The following is a 20,877-nucleotide window of genomic DNA, read 5'->3' on the forward strand; positions in this document are numbered from 1 at the left end:
CCCCACCCCCTTTCATTCTCTGTGACTCTGCCTCTCAAATACCTGACCTTTTTTTAAGATTTATTTATTTATTTATTTGAGAGGCAGAGTTGCAGACAGTGAGAGGCAGAGAGAGAGAGAGAGAGGAGACTTCTACCTGCTGGTTCACTCCCCAGATGGCAGTAATGACCAGAGCTGTGACAATCTGAAGCCAGGAACTTCATCTGGGTCTCCCACATGGTGCAGGAACCCAAGCACTTGGGTCATCTTCTGCTTTCCCCACCACAGCAGAGAGCTGGATCAGAAGTAAAGCAGTTGGGACTAGAACCAGCGCCCATATTGGATGTTGGCACTACAGGCAGAAGATTAACATACTGCACCACAGTACCAGCCCCCACAAACACAAGAACTTCAATTTATTCTTCAAATTCAACACATACACAAAATTGGATTCCTCCACCTGCATTAGGCTGTCACATGTCTCTTCATGTTACCTACAATCACACTGGGACCTCGCAACAGCCCCGAGAAAGACACTGAGGTTCACATGAAGGAGACACACACAAGGTCACACTATCAGGGCAGTGAGGTGGTGGTAGACCACAAACATAGGAACTGCCAGCCCAGAGCACACAGCTCACCAAACACAAGGGAAAAGGATATAAAAGGAGCCTCACCTCATTTTGGATAACCAAGACACCAGTCCTGGACTTCTGGGGGATGCGTTCGGGGCTGTGGGCCTTGGGATTCTGGAGAGAGACTCGGGCTACGGAGTAGATGCTGAAGCCCAGGGCCGGCACCGAGGCGGAGAACAGCAGCTCTGGGCTGGGCTTCTGTCCCTCTGGTTGGGGAAGCAGCAGCACCTCGGGGAAGGGAGGGGGGAGCTGAGCCAAGAGGCTGTGGGTGCGCACAGAAAGCATCACACTTAGTACAGCAGGCAGCAAACTCGAGGAGGGGAGGGAGTCCTGGGAGGGAGGAGAGAGACGGGGGAGGCAATGGAGGGAGAGAGGACTGCAGGGGAGGAGGAGGCTCAAGGGGGGAGGCCGTCTGGGAGGCAGGGGCTCTCCAGAAACACGGAGGAAATGTCCTGGGGGATTAAAGGGGACCACTCGGGTGGGAGAGATGCTCGGAGGGGGGCTGATGCTAAGGGCCAGAGCGGGCAGAGATCTGCAGGGACAGGAGGGGACCACGAGGGGGAGGGGCGTGCCCATGGGTGTCCACGGGTGACAGTCCCTGAAGGGGCTCACATCGCTGGGCACCGCGTGGCCACTGGGGTCCTTCACGAGGAAAGCGCCTTCACTGACCGGCAGCCGCACCATGCGGTCCACCTTCCGGGCCAGGGGGTTGTAAATGGCGACCTGGAACTGGGGGAGAGGGACAGGCAGGGCGGGGGTCACAGCACGCATTCTCCAAACCTTGGGTGGTGACATCCCTGGTGACCCCGGTGTGGTTACCAACCTCCTCCTTGGTCTCTGTCCTGCCCTGGCGTAGCAGATCCTCAGGAAATCTCACCCCAGAAGGGTCGAACGTACAAATTACCTAACCCGCCCTGCAAGAGCCATCAGCTGCAGCACTGGCTCCTCTTCTGTGCGCCCCACCACCTCTCTGGGTACCTCCCCCTGGGCCCCGCCCGTGGCACCTGCCTCCCGCCCCGCCCCCACCCGGCTCACGCGCGCCGACGTCTGGCTGAGCGGGCAGACGCTGATGTTGAGCTCCGGGCAGATGGAGAAAGCCTCCTGGGAGCCGCTGAGCCGCGCCAGGGCGTTGCTCAGGAGAACCTGGGGGGCAGCGCCACGGGGCGGCTTCCTCTAAACGCCCACCCCGGTTCAATCCCCCTCATCCCGGCCACGCCCCTGCCAGACTCAACCAGGCCCCAATACCCAGGCCCCAATACCCAGGCCCTGCTCCTTCCCTTCTTCGCCCTGCCCTCCTCAGGAGCCCTTAGAGGGTCCACTTCACCACCCTCCCTATTCCATCGCCGCCCCTTTCTCTCAACACCCTTGCGCCCCCAGGCCCTGACCCTGACCCTACTCTCCCAGGCCCAGAGGCCACTCGCATCTGCTTTGCACACACTGTGTGACCCCGCCTCTTCCAGTATCCACCTGCTATCTCCCAGCCTAGGCTCACCCTTCCTGTCTCCGCCCCTTCCTGTCCCACATCCATGCACCTGCCCCGCGCACCTCGCAGCGCCCCCAGCCGGCAGCCAGCCGGCGGGCGAAGTCGTCAGCCACGAGCTGGCGGGAGGTGCCCGTGATGGCGTCGTGGTGCTGCAGCACCGCCATGGCCTCCTCTGCGGGCACACGAGGGGCCGGGCAGGGTCTCCATAAAACTCACGGCCCAGCCCCGGAAAGAAGGAAAAGTCCCGTGCGAGAGGGCATCTTAGAGGCGCTAAGAAGGGACCTGGGGCAGCGCAGGGCTGGGTCCCACCTGCAGCCCCTCTCCCGTCCCCACCCCCGCGCCGGCCGACCCCTACCTAGGGGAGCGCTGTCTCCCGACCCATAGGGCCCCACGTTGGCCGCCGGGCCCGCCAGCGCCTCCAGCTGCTTGCACACCTGGGGAGCAGTGCACAAGTTCAGGCTCCTGGTCTAAGGGGCCTCCTGGCTGCCCCCTCCCGCCGGCGCCGCCCACCTGCAGGAAGTTGTAGCTGACACGCTCATAGCGCTTGAGGGCCGGCCGGCTGGAGAAGTAGCCGGTCCAGAACTGGTGGGGGCCATCGGCGTACGGGAAGAAGTCGTCCTCCTTCAGCGACCTGCGCGGGCGGAGAGGGCGGGGTCACGAGGAGCGGGGCATGCCAACCCCTCGGCCTCCCAGGGCCCCCCCAAATACCAGGTGAGGTTGGCCTTGTTCAGCTCCCAGAGGTAACAGGCGGGGGTGGAGTAGAGCACGTGGACGCGGCTCCCGTTTGCCTGCTGCTGGGGGGAGGGGAGTGGGTGAGCCCTCGGGGACAGCGCTGTGTCCCCGGGACCCACAGCTGCGCACATCAGACCTCCCACCCGGAGCACAGAGGCGCGCATCCTGTCGGCTCCAGTGCTGAGTCCACCTCCTGAGTGCACACCAGTGCTCACGTGGGAAAAAGAATATTGACCAAAAACATTACCATCCTTGGAAATATTCAAGGTTAATGCATAAATACATCTGGAGTTTGCCTAAAACCACTTCATGAGTCCAATTACATCATGAACAACATTCCTGGGGAAATCAGTGTGACTTTATAGGGTAGGAGTCACTATTTTCAGACCTGTCAGATGGTTGCCAAGACACAGTTTCTAAATGAATGGACACTCACCTTCAACTCACACTCAGATCAAGGTGACATGCATGAGCAGAAGGATGTGTGTCCTGCTGTGCTGTGTCGCAGTGCACACAGTAGGTACTCAATGAACATTTCCATGAATGAGGGGAGGTGCACGTATGGACAAATGTGTCTACACACATAGATTCACACATACATACATTTCCCCAGGATCCACAGGGGAGTGGTTCCACGACCCCAAGCAGATAACCAGATCCACAGATCACAAGTCCCTTGCATAGTATTTGCACGGCACCCGTGAACATCCTCCCAATACTTTAAATCATCTTGAATGAAATAGTCGCTGCACAGCGTGGCTCAGGGTGAAATTTAGGAAAAATATCTAGGGCGGGCACCTGGTAGGACAGTTAGGATGCACCTGTGGATCCCCACGTCCCACACTAGAACACCTGCTGGGTTCAAACTCCAGCTCTCCTGATCCAGCTTTCAGCTCATGAACACCCAGGAAGATAGCAGGTGCTCACTCGATTGTGTGGATCCCTAGGAGACCTGGAGTGAGTTCCCCTCTCCTGGCTTTGGTCTTGCCAAAAGGACATCACAGGCATTTAGTGAGTAGACCAACGGATGGAAGATCTCACTGTGTGTGCCTGTCTTTCTGCTAAAAATGAAAGTAAAGAAAGGAAAAATTTGTAAATATAATAGGGAGGGAACTGGCATTTTGGTGCAGGTGAAGTCAATACTTGGGACAGGAGCATCCCACACTGGAGGGCTGGGATCACGTCCCAGCTACTCCGTGCTTCTAATTCTGTTTGCTGCTGATGCATCCAGCACACAACATGTGATGGCCCAAGTCCTTGATGGCCCAAGTCCAGAGTCCCCCATCTGAGAGACCAGGATGGACGTCCTGGCTCCTGCTGTTGGCCTGTGCAGTCCTAGGTGCTCCAGGCATATGGGACTATGAACCAGCAGATGGAAAATCTATCCTTCCTCATTCTCCCTCCCTCCTTCCCTCCCTCCCTCTCTCTCTCTCTCTCTCTCTCTCTCACACACACACACACACACACACACACACACACACATTCCTCCCTCCATCCCTTCCTTTCAAGTAAAGATTAAAATAAATAAATTACATTTTAAAAATAAAATAAGGACTTGGTGTAGTTGTGTAGCAGGTTAAGCCACTACTTTGACATTTGCATCCCATAATAAAGGCCCTGGTTAAAATCGTGGCCACTCCCATCTTCTGCCTGCTGCCTGATAATGCTTCTGGAAACCAACAGATGGTATTCCAAGTGCTTGAGTTCCTGCCATTCATGTGAGGGACCTAGCTTCAGTTCACAATTTGCAGTCTCAGCCTGGCCTAGCCTTGGCCACTGTAGATATTTGAGGGTGAACCAGCAGTTGGAAGATCTTTGTTATCTGTCTGTCTTGCTGCCTTTCAAATAAAAATGACAATAAATATATTAAAATCTAAAACTAAAACTAGAAGAGGGCCAAGAATACAAAAGAGATGTGATTATAGATGCAGTGGCAGAAGGGCACTACGTGGCTGATATTGATGAAGGAGGAAGGGGCCAGGATCCAAGGAATGCAGGCAGCGTTTGGAAGCTGGAAAAGGCAAAGACACAGGTTCTCTCCCAAAGAATTCAGAAGGTGCCCAGCCCTGCCCACACCTCTGGCCAGCCCAGTGTGATCTGTTCTCGACTGCTGACCTACAGAACTGGGGGATCACAGATTTCTGATGTTTTGAGCTGCTCAGTTTGTGGTCATTTGTCACAGAAGCAAGAGAATACTAAGATGGCACCTGTAGCTGTGCCCATGACCCAAGTGGCAGACATACAAGTACACGCTGGGACAGGAGCACTGCAGGGTGGGGATACTGACCTCTGCGTTGACCAGCCGGATGAGCTTGTCAAGGTTACTGAACCACATGTTGGCGTTCTCATAATGGAAGTCATCACCCATGGTCATCACAGTATGGTTGGTGCGGTAGGATTGGCGCTGCAGGGCAAAGGCAGTTCTCAGTCCATGCTGTCTCCGGTCACCCCTGTGTCTAGAATTATTTTGGTCTATACAAGTGTGCCCCAAAAATCCATGGACAATTGAATTAAAAATAAATTGAGGGGCTGGTGCTCTGGTGTAGCAGGTAAAGCCGCTGCCTACAGTGCCAGCATCACATATGGGTGCCAGTTCAAGTCCCGGCTGCCCCACTTCCCATCCAGCTCTCTGCTAAGCCCTGGGAAAACAGTAGAAGATGGCCCATAGTCCCTGGGTTCCCGCACCTGTGTGTGAAGACCCAAAGGCTTAAGCTCCTGGCTCCTGGCTTCAGAACGGTGCAGCTCCAGCTGGTGCGGCCATCTGGGGAGTGAACCAGTGGATGGAAGACCCCTCTCTCTCTCTCTGCCTCTCCTTCTCTCTCTGTGTAACTCTGACTTTCAAGTAAATAAATAAATCTTTTAAAAAAGATAAATTGATTTTGGTGCAAAACAATATTGAAACCCATGCAAAAATTTTTTGTAACACACAGTTTGATGACCTTTCCAAAGACTCCACCTATGTGATCAAGGATATCAGTGTAGCGGTCACAGGGGAGAGTCCACGTACTCAGCGTTTCCTGGTTACCTGCTGAGAGACGTTGCTGGGGAAACTGAACTTATACTGAGGACTACACAGAGCCTTTGTATGGTCCTTAAGACAGAGCAGGCGAATATTATATGCACTGGGGCTAGCACTCAGGCACTAGTCTCCATTGAGCAGAGGAGCTCAGCTGAGCAGAATGAATTTCCCCTACAATTAAAGAGAGAGAGAGAGAGAGAGAGAGAGAGACTGATTGATTTACCATGCCAAACTTGGGTGTGTCACCTTAGGCTCTCCCTTAACCCTGGAGAACTGAACAGAGCTCTCTGGCCACACCCACTACAAGTCTCTAGATATTCACTGAAAGGGGACATTGCACTTATCTAGAGTCATACTACAAAGATAAAAGCCTTCACAGAAAAAAAAAAAAAGAGTCAACGAGTGTCTCCACATATGCTGAATAATAAACACACCAATTCAAGAAACAAGAATAAGGAAGACAAAGTGATGCCCCCAAAATAACATGACACTTCAATACTAGATTGTGAAGATGATGGAAGAAATGCAAGAAATGGAATTCAAAAAAATCATCATAAGGGAGGTGTGGGGGTGCAGATAGCAGTGGCTTTCCTTTCGTTCCCTATTTGGTTCTGAGTTTTCACCCTCTACATTTTCAAAGAAATGCTGCATTTTTGATCATCCTCTTGGACACATTGAGCGTCCTCCAATTTTTCTACCTGCCTTGTCATGAGTGGTTTGCAATTCCTAAGATTAAAAATGCAGCGAAGACTTAAAGCACAAGAAATTTTGCAATTAGGATGAGGCTGCAATGCTAATGACAGATTTAAATGTCAACACCTTCGAAGGAAGTCAGAAATGGATTTTCCTCTCTCAGTTTGAGTCTGGAAAACCATCCGTTACAAGGTACTGACCAGAACCAGATGAGACCACAACTCAGAGCACTGATAGTGTTTCCTTTCTGGCTTAAATGGATTTCCTCTGGGTAATTTTTGAAATGATCTGTAGGGCCGGCACCGTGGCTCAATAGGCTAATTCTCCGCCTTGCGGCGCCGGCACACCAGGTTCTAGTCCCAGTCGGGGCGCCAGATTCTGTCCCGGTTGCCCCTCTTCCAGGCCAGCTCTCTGCTGTGGCCAAGGAAGGCAGTGGAGGATGGCCCAAGTACTTGGGCCCTGCACCCCATGGGAGACCAGGAGAAGCACCTGGCTCCTGCCTTCACATCAGCGTGGTGCGCTGGCCACAGTGCGCCAGCTGCAGCGGCCATTGGAGGGTGAACCAACGGCAAAAGGAAGACCTTTCTCTCTGTCTCTCTCTCTCTCACTGTCCACTCTGCCTGTCAAAAAATTTAAAAAAATTAAAAAAAAGAAATGATCTGTAGGCTGCTGGTATACAAATGATGTAGTGCAAGTGATACTATTTTAGCTTGTTTATCAATGTGTCATAGCGTCTCTCTCTGCTTGGTGCATTGCATTGTAAATCTGACACTCACAGGCAAAGTCCCCAGGATCCACTTCACTGCCTTGAGTCGCAGCAATGTTATTATGAAAAATATATTCATTTGTCTATATGGAAAGGATTTAAAGGTTGCTGCATTCATTTTTTTTTAAACCACAGTCTGGGTACTTAATCATATGGACATTGTTCAGCAAGAAAATGATCTCTTCCTCTGTACCCCATTAGCAACATTCTTTCAGTCTGAAGAAATATAAATATTAGAGTATATTAATGAAAATGACACCCAATGCTGATATATTAGAGCTCAGAAGTGTGATTAAGTACACTGTTCATTAACTCTTTTTGAAAAAAAATTCATCATAAGATTACATAGAAGTGGGGCCAGCACTGTGGCTTACTTGGTTAATCCTCCACCTGCAGCGCCGGCATCCCATAGGGTGCCAGATTCTAGTCCTGGTTGCTCCTCTTCCAGTCCAGCTCTCTGCTGTGGTCCAGGAAGGCACCTGGCTCCTGGCTTCGGATCGGTGTGCCGTAGCAGCCATTTTGGGGGTGAACCAAAGGAAGACCTTTCTCTCTGTCTCTCTCTCTCTCTCACTGTCTAACTCTGCCTGTCTAATAAAAAAAAAAAAAGATTACATAGAAGTAATCAGAAGCAAATGCGTGAATTACTGAAATCCATACGTGACCTGAAAGAAAATTTCTCCCATGAAATTGAGATCTTAAAAAGGAATCAAAAGGAAATGAAGAATTCACTAGAACAGATAAAAATGCAGTGGAGAGCCTTAACAACAGAATTGGTGAAGCAGAAAAAAGAATATCAGAACACAAAGCACAAGAAATTATACAGTCAAACCAAAGACAAGAAAAGGAAATTAGGAAACTAAAAAACACTGTTGGGAATCTACAGAATACTATAAAAAGACCCAATATACTGGTGCTAGGAGTTCCTGAGGGCATGGAAAGAGAGAAATGATTAGAAAGCCTCTTTAGTGAAATAATAACAGAAAATTTCCCAAGTTTGGAAAAATAAAGGGACACCCAAATATAGGAAGCACATAGAACTCCTAATAGACATGACCAGAAAAGATCCTCACCATGACACATTGCAATCGTGCTCACCACAGTAAAACATAAAGAGAAGATTCTAAAATGTGCTTAAGAGAAATGCCAGATTACTTTCAGAGAATCTCCAAGTAGACTCACAGTGGACTTACCAGAAACCCTACAGGCTAGGAGAGAATGGCAAGATATAGCCTAAGTCTTAAGAGAAAAAAAAAAAAACTGTCATCTCAGAATACTATACCCTGCAAAGCTCTCATTTATGAATGAAAGTGAAATAAAGACCTTCCACAACGAACAGAAATTGAAAGAATTTGTCAGGACCCATCCAGCCCTACAAGAGATGCTTAAGGATGTGTTGCACATAGAAACACAGATACATGATAATCACTATGAAAGAAGGTAAAGGAAGAAAATCTCTCAGTAAAAGTTCAAAGGAAATCCAAAGACAAAAATAGGAATAGTTTTGTGAAAATTGAAGGGCAAATTCATTACTTATCAATAGTCACCTTGAATGTAAATACCCTCACCTCTCCAGTTAAAAAAAAACAGACTTGCTGGATGGATTACAAAACAAAACCCATCTATTTTCTGCCTAGAAGAAACACAATTCACCAACAAAGATGCACACAGGCTGAAAGTGAAAGGATAGAAAAAGATATTCCATGCCAACAGAAACCAAAAAATAGCTGGTGTAGCCATCCTAATATCAGACAAAATAGACTTTAACGCAGTTATAAGAGATGAAGAAGGACATTATTTAAGGGATCAATTTAACAGGTTGATGTAACTATTATAAACGTATGTGCGGGCGCAGCGCCAGCTCCCGCCCGCTAGCCGGCCGGGTCGCCTCCCACCGCAGGACCAGTGCGCCGCGCTCGGGGGCCATGCAGCGCCTGGCCATGGACCTGCGGGTGCTCTCCCGGGAGCTCTCCCTCTACCTGGAGCACCAAGTCCGCGTGCCGTTCTTCGGTTCCGGGGTGGGCTTATCCCTGATCCTGGGCTTCAGCGTCGCTTATGCCTGCTACTACCTGAGCAGCATTGCCAAGAAACCCCAGTTGGTGACCGGGGGCGGGAGTTTCGGCTGCTTCCTGCAGGACCACTGTCCCGTGGTGACCGAAACATATTACCCAACAGTCTGGTGCTGGGAGAGCAGAGGACAGACCCTGCTGAGACCTTTCATCACGTCCAATCCCCCGGTGCAGTACAGGAACGAACTTACTAAAACTGCAGTTGCAGGGCAGATTTCGCTGGACTGGTTTGATAACGAAAACAGTGCATGTTATTTGGATGCCAGCACCAGACCCACTATTTTACTGTTGCCTGGCCTCACCGGAACAAACAAGGAATCCTATATCCTTCACATGATCCGTCTCAGTGAGGAGTTGGGATACAGATGTGTGGTTTTTAACAACAGAGGAGTGGCAGGAGAGAGTCTCTTGATGCCACAGACTTACTGTTGTGCAAACACGGAAGACTTGGAGACGGTTATCCACCATGTGCACAGCCTGTACCCTTCTGCGCCTTTCCTGGCAGCAGGAGTTTCCATGGGAGGAATGCTGCTTCTAAATTACCTGGGCAAAATTGGGACCAAAACTCCTTTGATGGCAGCTGCAACTTTCTCAGTTGGTTGGAATACTTTTGCTTGTTCAGAGTCATTGGAGAAACCACTCAACTGGCTGCTTTTTAATTACTATTTGACCACCTGTCTGCAGTCTTCAGTTAATAAGCACCGACACATGTTTGTCAAACAAATTGATATGGATCATGTCATGAAGGCTAAATCCATCAGAGAGTTTGATAAATGATTCACCTCAGTCATGTTTGGATACCGGACAATTGGTGATTATTACACCGATGCTAGTCCCAACCTCAGATTGAAATCTGTAGGAATTCCAGTGTTGTGTCTGAATTCCGTAGATGATGTTTTCTCACCCAGTCATGCTATTCCAATAGAAACTGCTAAGCAAAACCCTAACGTTGCTTTGGTCCTCACGACTTATGGAGGCCATATTGGTTTTCTGGAAGGAATCTGGCCAAGGCAATCCACTTACATGGATCGAGTATTCAAGCAGTTTGTGCAGGCCATGGTAGAGCATGGACATGAGCTTTCTACCATGCAGTTCTTGGGGTGCATTTTGGCTGAAGAACCATTGTAAAGGTATCTCCAATTAGTGCACAAATTTTAACTACTGTAAATATAGAAAATAAGCCAGCATATGGGTGAAGAGGTCCAGAATGACAAGCAAAAACTACTATTTAGGGAAACAAAACACCTTTGTAGCAAGAAACTAAATATAGAATTAGATTGTTACTTATGTAGATTTTATTTTTACTACACCTTACCAAATATGACCTTAAATAAAGTAGTACATACATGAAATTACACTTAACCCAAACTGTTGTGTAAGATTTTAATTCCTCAGGGTTTTAATTTAGGCTAGTTTTTTTTAGATTACTCATTTTAGGTGATTTAATGGTACTTTAATAACTGTTAAGAGATTTTGGTTATATGGATGTAAATTATAAGTTAGCACATCCCTAAGGGTATTTATACTTGATGATAACATGAAAACTGAAATAAAAAACAATGGGTTAAATCTTTTATGTATTCTAACTCTGAAGGGCAAGTGCAACGATGTTAGACTGACTTATATACATGCTCTTCTACTCTGATATTAAATTAGGGCTGATTTATGTTTTATAATGATTATAATTTATGAACTTATTTTTAAAATAGTATATCTGTACACATATGTATCATTATATTAAAATAAATTATATCATTTAAAAAATAAATAAACGTATGTGCATCTAATTACAGGGCACCTGGCTAATTAAAAGAAATGTTAAGGGATTTAAAGGGAGACTTAGAATCCAATACAATAGTATTGGAGGACTTCAATACTCCACTTTCAGCAATGGACAGATCATGCAGACAGAAAATCAAGAAGGAAACAGCACATTTAATGAAACTATAGACCAAATGGACCTAACATATATCTACAGAACTTTTCATCCTACAGTTTCAGAACACACATTCTCCTCAGCAGTACATGGAATTTTTTCTCTAGGATTGATCACGATAGGCCATAAAGCAAGTATCAGCAAATCAAAAAAAAATTGAAACCATACCATGCATCTTCTTGGACTACAATGGAAGGAAGCTGGATATCAGCAACTCAGGAATCTCTAGAGCATATGCAAACACATGGAGATTGAATAACATGCTCCTGAATGAACAGTGGGTCACAGAAGAAATCAAAAGAGAAATTTAAAAATTTCTGGAAACAAATGAAGACGACAACACAACATATCAAAAATTATGGGATACAGCAAAAGCAGTGCTAAGAGGAAAGTTTATAGCAATTGGTGCCTACATCAAGAAAATGGAAAAGCACCAAATAAATGAGCTATCAGTGCATCTCAAGGATCTAGAAAAATGACAGCAAACCAAACCCAAAACCAGTAGAAGGAAAGAAATAATTAAAACTAGAGAAAAATCAACAGAATTTAATCCAAAAATACAATACAAAAGATCAGCAAAACAAAGAGCTGGTGTATTGAAAAAATAAACAAAACTGAAACACCACTGGCCCAACTAACCAAAAAAAAAGGAGAGAGAAGACCCAAATCAATAAAATTAGGGATGAAAAATGAAATGTAACAACAGACACCACAGAAATAAAAAGAATCATCAGGAATTACTACAAAGAGCTGTATGCCAACAAACTGTGAAATTAGAAGAAATGGATAGATTCATGGACACATGCATCCTATGTAAATTCAGCCATGAGGACACAGAAAACCAAAATAGACCCATAAGCAAGATGGAAATTGAATCAGAAATAAAGGCCCTCCCAATATAGAAAAGCCCAGGACCAGATGGCTTTGCTGCTGAATTCTACCACTCATTTAAAGAAGAGCTAACTCCAATTCTTCTCAAGTTATTCAAAAGAATTGAAAGAGAGGGAATCTTCCCAAATTCCTTCTACGATGCCAGCATCACTTTAATTCCTAAACCCAAAAAAGATGCAACAGAGAAAGAGAATTAGAGGCCAATTTTCCTGATGAAGATAGAAGCAAAAATCCTCAACGAATTCTAAGTAAATGAATCCAACAACACATCAGAAAGATCATCCACCTAGATCAAGTGGGATTTATCCCTGGTTTGCAAGGATGGTTCAGCATCCACAAATCAAACAATGTGATGCATCACATTAACAAACTGCTGAACAAAAACCATATGATTATTTCAATAGATGCAGAAAAAGCATTTGATAAAATATAACACCCTTTCATGATGAAAACCCTAAGCAAATTGGGTATGGAAGGAACATTCCTGGCCAGCGCCACAGCTCACTAGGTTAATCCTCCACCTAGCGGCGCCGGCACACCGGGTTCTAGTCCCAGTCGGGGCACCGGATTCTTTCCCAGTTGCCCCTCTTCCATTCCAGCTCTCTGCTGTGGCCCGGGAGTGCAGTGGAGGATGGCCCAAGTGCTTGGGCCCTGCACCCGCAAGGGAGACCAGGAGAAGCACCTGGCTCCTGCCTTCGGATCAACGCGGTGCGCCGGCCGCAGCATGCCGGCCACGGTGGCCATTGGAGGGTGAACCAACGGCAAAGGAAGACCTTTCTCTCTGTCTCTCTCTCTCACTATCCACTCTGCCTGTCAAAAAAAAAAAAAAAAAAGAAGAAGAAGAAGAAACATTCCTCAACACAATCAAGGCAATTTATGACAAACTCACAGCCAGCATGAATGAGGAAAAGTTAGAAGCTTTCCCACTGAGATCTGGTACCAGAGAGGAATGCCACTCTAATCATTCCTATCCAGTATAGTCCTGGAAGTTTTAGCCAGAGCCATTAGGCAAGAAAAATAATTCAAAGGGATACAAACTTGGAAGGAGGAAGTCAAAATACTCCTATTTGCAGATGACATGATTCTATATAGAGAGGATCCCAAAAGCTCCACTAAGAGACTATTGGAACTCATAGAAGGGTTTGGTAAAGTAGAAGAATATAAAGCCAATACCCAAAAATCCATAGCCTTTGCATACACAGACAATGCCATGGCTGAGAAAGAACTTCTAAGATCAACCCAATTCATAATAGCTACAAAAAAACAAATACCTTGGACTAAATTTAACTAAGGATGTTAAAGATCTCTAAGATGAGATTTACAAAACATTAAAGAAAGTAATAGAAGATAGCAAAAAAATGGAAAAATCTTCCATGTCCATGGATTGGAAAAATCAATATCATCAAAATGTCCATTCTTCCAAAAGCAATTTACAGATTCAATGAAATACCAATCAAAATACCAAAGACATTCTTCTCAGATCTAGAAAAAATGATGCTGAAATTCATATGGAGGCACAGGAGACCTCGAATAGCTAAAGCAATCTTATACAACAAAAACAAAGCCGGAGGCATCACAATACCAGATTTTAAGACATACTACAAGGCAATTAGAATAAAAATAGTCTGGCACCAGCACAAAAACAGATGGGTAGACCAATGGAACATAACAGAAACACCAGAAACCAATCCAAACATCTACAACCAACTTATATTTGATCAAGGAGCTAAAACCAATCCCTGGAGTAAGGACAATCTATTCAACAAATGGTGCTGGGAAAACTGGATTTCCACATGCAGATGTATGAAGCAAGACTCATACCTTCCACCTTACACAAAAATGTACTCAACATGGATTAAAGATCTAAATCTATGACCTAACACCATAAATTATTAGAGAACATCGGAGAAACCATGCAAGACATTGATACAGGTAAAGAGTTCTTGAAAAAGACCCCAGAGGTGCAGGCAGTCAAAGCCAAAATTAACACATGGGATTACTTCAAATGGAGAAGTTTCTGTACTGCAAAACAAAGTCAGGAAAGTGAAGAAGCAACCAACAGAACAGGAGAAATTATTGGCAAACCATGCAACTGATAAAGGGTTAATAACCAAAATCTACAAAGATATCAAGAAACTTCACAACAACAAAACAAACAACTCACTTAAGAGATTGGTCGGCCGGGAGTGCAGTGGAGGATGGCCCAAGTGCTTGGGTCCTGCACCCACATGGGAGACCAGGAGGAAGCACCTGGTTCCTGGCTTCGGATCAGCGCAGTGCGCCAGCCGTAGTGCGCTGGCTGCAGTGGCTATTGAGAGGTGAACCAATGGAAAAGGAAGACCTTTCTCTCTGTCTCTCTCTCTCACTGTCTACTCTGCCTGTCAAAGAGAGAGAAAGAGAGAGAGAGAGAGAGAGAGAGAGATCGGCCAGGCCTGCACTGCAGCTCACTAGGCTAATCCTCCGCCTGCAGCACCGGTACTCCGGGTTCTAGTCCCAGTTGGGGCGCCGGTTCTGTCTCAGTTGCTCCTCTTCCAGTCCAGCTCTCTGCTGTGGCCCGGGAAGGCAGTGGCGGATGGCCCAAGTCCTTGGGCCCTGCACCCGCATGGGAGACCAGGAGGAAGTACCTGGCTCCTGGCTTCGGATTGGCACAGTGCACCAGCCATAGCGGCCATTTGGAGGGTGAACCAACCCAAGGAAGACCTTTCTCTCTGTCTCTCTCTCTCTCTCACTGTCTAACTCTGCCTGTCAAAAGAGAGAGAGAGAGAGAGAGAGAGAGAGAGAGAGAGAGAGAGAGAGATTGGCCAAGGACCTAAATAGACGTTTTTCAAAAGAGAAAATCCAATTGGCCAAAAGACACATGAAAAAATACTCAGGATCACTAGCCAGCAGGGAAATGCAAATCAAAACCACAATGAGGTTTCACCTCACCCCAGTTAAAATGGCTTTCATACAGAAATCTACAAACAACAAATGCTGGCGAGGATGCGGGGGAAAAGGTACCCTGATCTACTGTTGGTGGGAATGCAAACTGGTAAAACCACTATGGAAGACAGTTTGGAGATACCTCAGAAACCTGAATATAGTCCTACCATACAACCCAGCCATCCCACTCCTAGGAATTTACTCAAGGGAAAGGAAATCAGCAAATAAAAGAATTATTTGCACCCCCATGTTCATTACAGCTCAGTTCACAATAGCTAAGACACGGAATCAACCTAAATGCCTATCAACAGAAGACTGAATAAAGAAATTATGGGATATGTACTCTATGGAATACTACACAGCAGTAAAAAATCCTGTCATTTGCAACAACATGCATGAATCTGGAAAACATCCTACTTAGTGAAATAAGACAGTCCCAGACAAATATCATATGTTCTCCCTGATCTGTGATAACTAACAGAGCACCTAAAAGGAAACCTGCAGAAGTGAAATTGACACTGTGAGAAGCAATGACTTGAACAGTCCTTGTCTTGACTGTTGAGGATCAGCTTATTATCTTATTTTATTTTTACTATTTTCTTTTTCTACTTAATACCATTGGTTGAACTCTTTATTCAACACAGAATTATTCATAGGTGTTTAAATCCAATTGAAAATAGATCCCAGTAAAAAATAAGAGTGGGAATAAGAGAGGAGAGAGATGTACAGTTCTGCACACATTCCCATGGTGTTACCCCTAAAGGTAAATTTAAAAACTTGCCATGGGACTCCAAATCCCATTAAGCTGGGTGGTACTAATGTCATCTTATGTGTTAAAGTGATAATATTAAGTGTGTAATTATCATATAGATAGGATTAAGTGTCAAATGGATCACATAAATAAGACCAAGTGTCTGGTAGTAACAATAGAGAGAACTAAAAGGAGAGAATGTTCCAACATGGAAGCAATCCACACAGCAGACTCATAGAATGACAAACGCCTTAACCAGCACTCTAACCTCAGAATAAGCCCTTAAGGCATTCAGTATGTCTGAAAATCCCATGAGAGCATTTCAGGCATGGAAAGCCAAGGGACTGTGGAAAAAAATGATCTACATGAAGGATCTCTGTGAGTGAGATCCCAGGGGAAAGAAGGGGCCATCAAAGAAGGATGTACCTTTCTCTGAAGGGAGGAGAGAACTTCCATTTTGTTTATGGCCCTGTCTAAATACTGACAGAATTTGTGGACTCAAAAGGCTTCCAGAGCCTTGACAGCTCATGTCAAGAGTCTTGGGAGATCACTGATGTCATAAATAAGAGTGTCAATTGTTAAATCTACAACAAGAGTCACTGTGTACTTCGTCCCCATGTAGGACCTCTGTCCTTAATGAGTTGTACTATGAGAATTAACTGTAAAGTACTTTCTACTTTGTGTGTCTGTGTGGGTGCAAACTGTGGAAATCTTACTTAGTATAGAGTTGTTCTTCTGTATATAAAGTTAATTGAAATTGAATTTTAGATGGGAGAGGAAGTAGGGGGTGGGATGGGAGTGGGGGGTTAGAGGGCAGGTATGGGGTAAAGAACCACTATATTCCTAAAGTTGTACCTATGATATTTGTATTCATTAAATAAAAGCTTTCTTAAAAATGATGATCTTACTAAAACAACAATTTCTAATAGAAAAAGATATCACTGCAGGAAACAAAGAAATAAATAATATACAAAAAAGAATATCAGTACAGGGCAAGTATTTGGTGCAGTGGTTAAGATGTTTCCTGGAAGGTTCAATGTTGTGGCATAGCGGGTAAAGTCATTGTGTGGGACGCTGTCGTCCCACATGGTCACTGGTTCAAGCCCTGCCTTCTCCACTTCCGATCCAACTCTGTGATAATAGCCTGGGAATGGCAGCAGCAGACGGCTCAATGATTGGGTTCCTGCCACCCTCAACGGAGACCCAGAGGAAGCTCCTGGCTCCTGGCTTCGTCCAGATGCTGCTGCAGCCACCAGGCTGTGAAACAGCAGACGGAAGACTTTTCTCTCACTCTCCTTTCTTTAAAATAAATCTGTCGCTCCCCCTCTTCGTGGAGGAACGACACTAAACCCTGCCTAGGCCTCATATCCGAGTCACGGCACCATTATGTCGCTGCCCCTCTTCGTGGAGGAACGACACAGGACCCTGCGCTGTTTTTTTGTCTACTCGGCCCTTCCCGGGTTTGCTGCTGGTTCTTCCCAGGTTGGCTACCGTCCCTTCCACCTCCGTGGAAGGGCGGTTCCCCCTGCCACTTTCCCCACTTCCGCAGGGGAGCGGCACACCGCCGGCCAGCTCTCTCGGGGGCTGCACAGGTGTTCCTTCAGATAGATGTTCCCCTTAGATGTTCCTCGTGCATGTTGTCTCTCTCCTCCTTTATAGTCCTCTTCCACCAATCCCAACTCGGCTGCCCACACGCCGAGTACGCTGCTCTCCTCCAATCAGGAGCAGGTCCCACAGTCTATTGGTTGAACTGGAGGCATCTGTGTAGAAGCTGTTTCCTCCTCTCCCAGCGCCATATTGTGGGAGAGCAGATGCATAGAATAAGTCTTAATTCCAGTAACTTAGTCTAGTCCGAGTTGCTCCCAGTTGCTCCCCACAAAATCAATATTTCTTAAAAGTAAAAGATGCCTCCTGGGATGCCCACATCCCATATCAAAGTGCCTTGTTCATGTCCCAGCTCCACTCCTCATTCCAGCTTCCTGCTAATGAGTAGTCCGGGAGACATCAGGTCAGGCTCAAGTACTTGGGTTGCTGCCCTTATGGGGGAGATCCCGGTGGAGTTCTGGGTTCCTAGCTTCAGTCTCACCCAGCCCTGACTGTTGGCAGGCATTTGTGAAATAAACTAACATATGGACACTCCCACTCTCTCTCTCTCTCTATCTCTCTCTCTCTTTCTCATTCTCACTTTGTCACTCTGCCTTTAAATGAATAAATCTTTAAAAAATAGTCTAGGGGCCAGCTTTGTGACTCAGCAAACGTATTACATCCCATGCTTACATGCCTAGGAAAGCAGATGAAGATGACCGAAGTTCAAGGGGCCACCCATGTGAGACCCGGATGAAGTTCCAGAGGCCACTCTTAAGCAATTTGTGGAGTGAGACAGCATAATCTCTCTCCTTTTTTCTCCCACTCTTTCAAATATATGAAACAAATATGTTTTCTTAAAGATTTATTTATATATTTAATAGAGTTACAGAGAGAGAAGGAGGCAGAGAGAGAGTTTTCTTCCATTTATTATTCACTCCCCAAGTTGCTACAATAGCCAAGTCTGAGCCAGGCTGAAGCCAGAAGGCAGGAGGTTTATCCAGGCCTCCCACGTGGGTGCAGGGGCCCAAGCACTTGGACCATCTTCCACCGCTTTCCCAGGCCATTAGCAGGGAGCTGGATTGGAAGTGGAGTAACTGGGACACCAACTGGTGCCTGTATGGGATGATGACATTGCACGTGGTGGCTTTACCTGTTGTGCCACAATGTGGCCCTGAAATTAATCTTTTAAAAAGCATAAAGGATGGATTCATTTTGGTGTAAAAAGTTTCAAATATTCATGCTTCTTTTTTCAATACCCATCTCCATGAATGGTTTCAGACTCATGACACGTGACCCAGAATTCGTGTGTGGGATGTTATCATGAGCGGGTATGGCCACACAAAGAGACCCTGGCTATGAGTGGTTCTCTTGTGCCCACTCCCCAGATGAGAACACTGAGACCCAGTGCCCTGAAAGCACAGTGCTATGCTGTCACCTGCATGCTCAGTGAGGAATGAATGCAAATCCAGATGGGGACAGACTGTGACAGGAACAGTACCTTCCCCCAAGGGCTATGAGCAGGTGTTGGGCAATGTCTGGGCCATGGGGAAAGCTGTGTGCTTTGTACACCTCAGGTCCACAGGTTCTGGACACAGAGTTACCTGGTAAGTGGCCACATCCAGGAAGTAATGAGCCAATTCCTTGTCATTGTATCCAGGGTCAGCAGGGTCATCCACCACATGGTTGTCGTGACACAGGAGATCCCAGCACAGATCCTTTGGCGGATGATAAACATTGGGGAGCACACCTGTGGACCACACAAGGTTCAGGGGGTGACCCTGTGCCCCAGAATCACCCTAGGGTCAAAACTGGTCATGCCTGACCCATGGCAAGTGTTAGAAGGTGCAGGGCCCAGTGCATAAGAAAACTCTAGGCTCTTTTTCACAATGGAATAAGATTATTTAAGACACTGACAGCGAAGCACTACATTAAACCCAGGGCCTGTGTGAGTCTGGGACCCTGGGTGATGGCTCAGCTCACCCCACAGCCTCACCTGTGAAGAGATCGGCGGTTGGGGGCTGCAGGCTGGTGCTGGCCCGCCACACCATCTCCATCTCCCGCTTCTTCTTCCGCATCTCTTTATCTTGATAATCCACACGCCCCAAGAAGATGCCATCAAAGCCCATCTGGAGGTGGGGAGGAGAGGGCACCAGGAATGAGTGCCCAGCCTTCCACCATCAAGCTCCCCTTGGCTTGGGAGAGGCAGGCAGAGCACAGGTAGACGGTGGAGCTAAAATCAAGTTTCTTTAAAAGCTTTGGAAAAAAACATTAAAAAGAAATAGAAGAAGATACACAAAAAAGGGGGGAAATCTTCCATGTTCACGGATTGGAAGAATCAATAGCATCAAAATGTCTGAACTACCAAACACAATTTACAGATTCAATGCGATCCCAATCAAAGTACCAATGACATCCTTCTCAGATCTAGAAAAAACAATACTGAAATACATATGGAAACACAGGAGACCTCAAATAGCTAAAGCAATCTTCTACAACAAATACCAAACCAGAGGCATCACAATATCAGATTTCAAGACATACTGTAGGACGGTTATACTCAAAACAGCCTGGTATTGGCACAAAAACAGATGGGTAGATCAATGGAACAGAATAGAAACTCCAGAAATCAATCCACATGTCTACAACTAAACTTTCACAAAGGAGCTAAATTCCATCCCCAGAGCAAGGATAGTCTCTTCAACAAATGTTGCTGGGAAAACTGGATCTCTGCATGCAGAAGTATGAAGCAAGACCCCTACCTTCCACCTTACACAAAAATGCACAAAAATGGATCAAAGACCTAAATCTATAGTCTGATGCCATCAAATTATTAGAGAACATTGGGGAAACCCTGAAAGAGATTAGCAAAGGCAAAGACTTCTTGGAAAAGACCCCAGAAGCACAGGCAATCAAAGCCAAAATTCACAAATGGGATTACATCAAGCTAAGAAGCTTCTGTACTGCAAAAAAACACGCAAAGTGAAGAGGCAGCCAACAGAATGGGAGAAAATATTTGCAAACAATACAACTGATAAAAGATTAATATCCAGAATATATAAATATAAAATAATATCCAGATATATATAAACACATAAAGAGCTCAAGAAACTCAACAACAAAATAAACAATCCAGTTAAGAAATGGGCAAAGGACTTAAACAGACTTTTTTCAAAAGAGGAAATCCAAATAGCCAACAACATATGAAAAAAATGCTCAGGATCACTAGCCATCAGGGAAATGCAACTCCAAACCACAAGGAGGTTTCCCCTCACCCCCATTAGGATGGCTATCATCTGAAAATCAAAAAACAATAAATGCTGGAGAGGCTATGAGGAAAAGGATACCCTAATTCACTGTTGGTGGGAATGTGAACTAGCACAACCATTGTGGAAGACAGAATGGAGCTCCCTCAGAGAC

The 20,877-nt window shown here is 46.1% G+C and overlaps 1 protein-coding gene and 1 pseudogene across 4 annotated transcripts in view; one reads left to right on the forward strand and one right to left on the reverse strand.

Moving 5' to 3' along the window:
- LOC100340211 (lysosomal alpha-mannosidase) overlaps positions 1–20,877 on the reverse strand; it is a 38,412-nt gene that overhangs the window by 11,571 nt on the left and 5,964 nt on the right. For 3 of the 4 annotated variants that reach the window (XM_051837849.2, XM_070058816.1, XM_070058817.1), the window contains 10 exons: positions 19,454–19,586; positions 19,062–19,207; positions 5,117–5,233; positions 2,806–2,888; positions 2,608–2,728; positions 2,453–2,531; positions 2,160–2,269; positions 1,650–1,757; positions 1,227–1,343; positions 657–842 (listed from right to left, as the gene is read on the reverse strand). In XM_051837849.2, the coding sequence (XP_051693809.2) occupies positions 657–842; positions 1,227–1,343; positions 1,650–1,757; positions 2,160–2,269; positions 2,453–2,531; positions 2,608–2,728; positions 2,806–2,888; positions 5,117–5,233; positions 19,062–19,207; positions 19,454–19,586 (1,200 nt within the window). The remainder of the gene's footprint in view (positions 1–656; positions 843–1,226; positions 1,344–1,649; positions 1,758–2,159; positions 2,270–2,452; positions 2,532–2,607; positions 2,729–2,805; positions 2,889–5,116; positions 5,234–19,061; positions 19,208–19,453; positions 19,587–20,877) is intronic. The other variant, XM_070058815.1, reaches the window with a different exon arrangement.
- Positions 9,215–11,017, forward strand: LOC103346868 (phospholipase ABHD3 pseudogene; annotated as a pseudogene).

The sequence above is a fragment of the Oryctolagus cuniculus genome, chromosome 16 (genome assembly GCF_964237555.1).
Source record: "Oryctolagus cuniculus chromosome 16, mOryCun1.1, whole genome shotgun sequence".
NCBI classification, from domain to species: Eukaryota; Metazoa; Chordata; class Mammalia; order Lagomorpha; family Leporidae; genus Oryctolagus; species Oryctolagus cuniculus.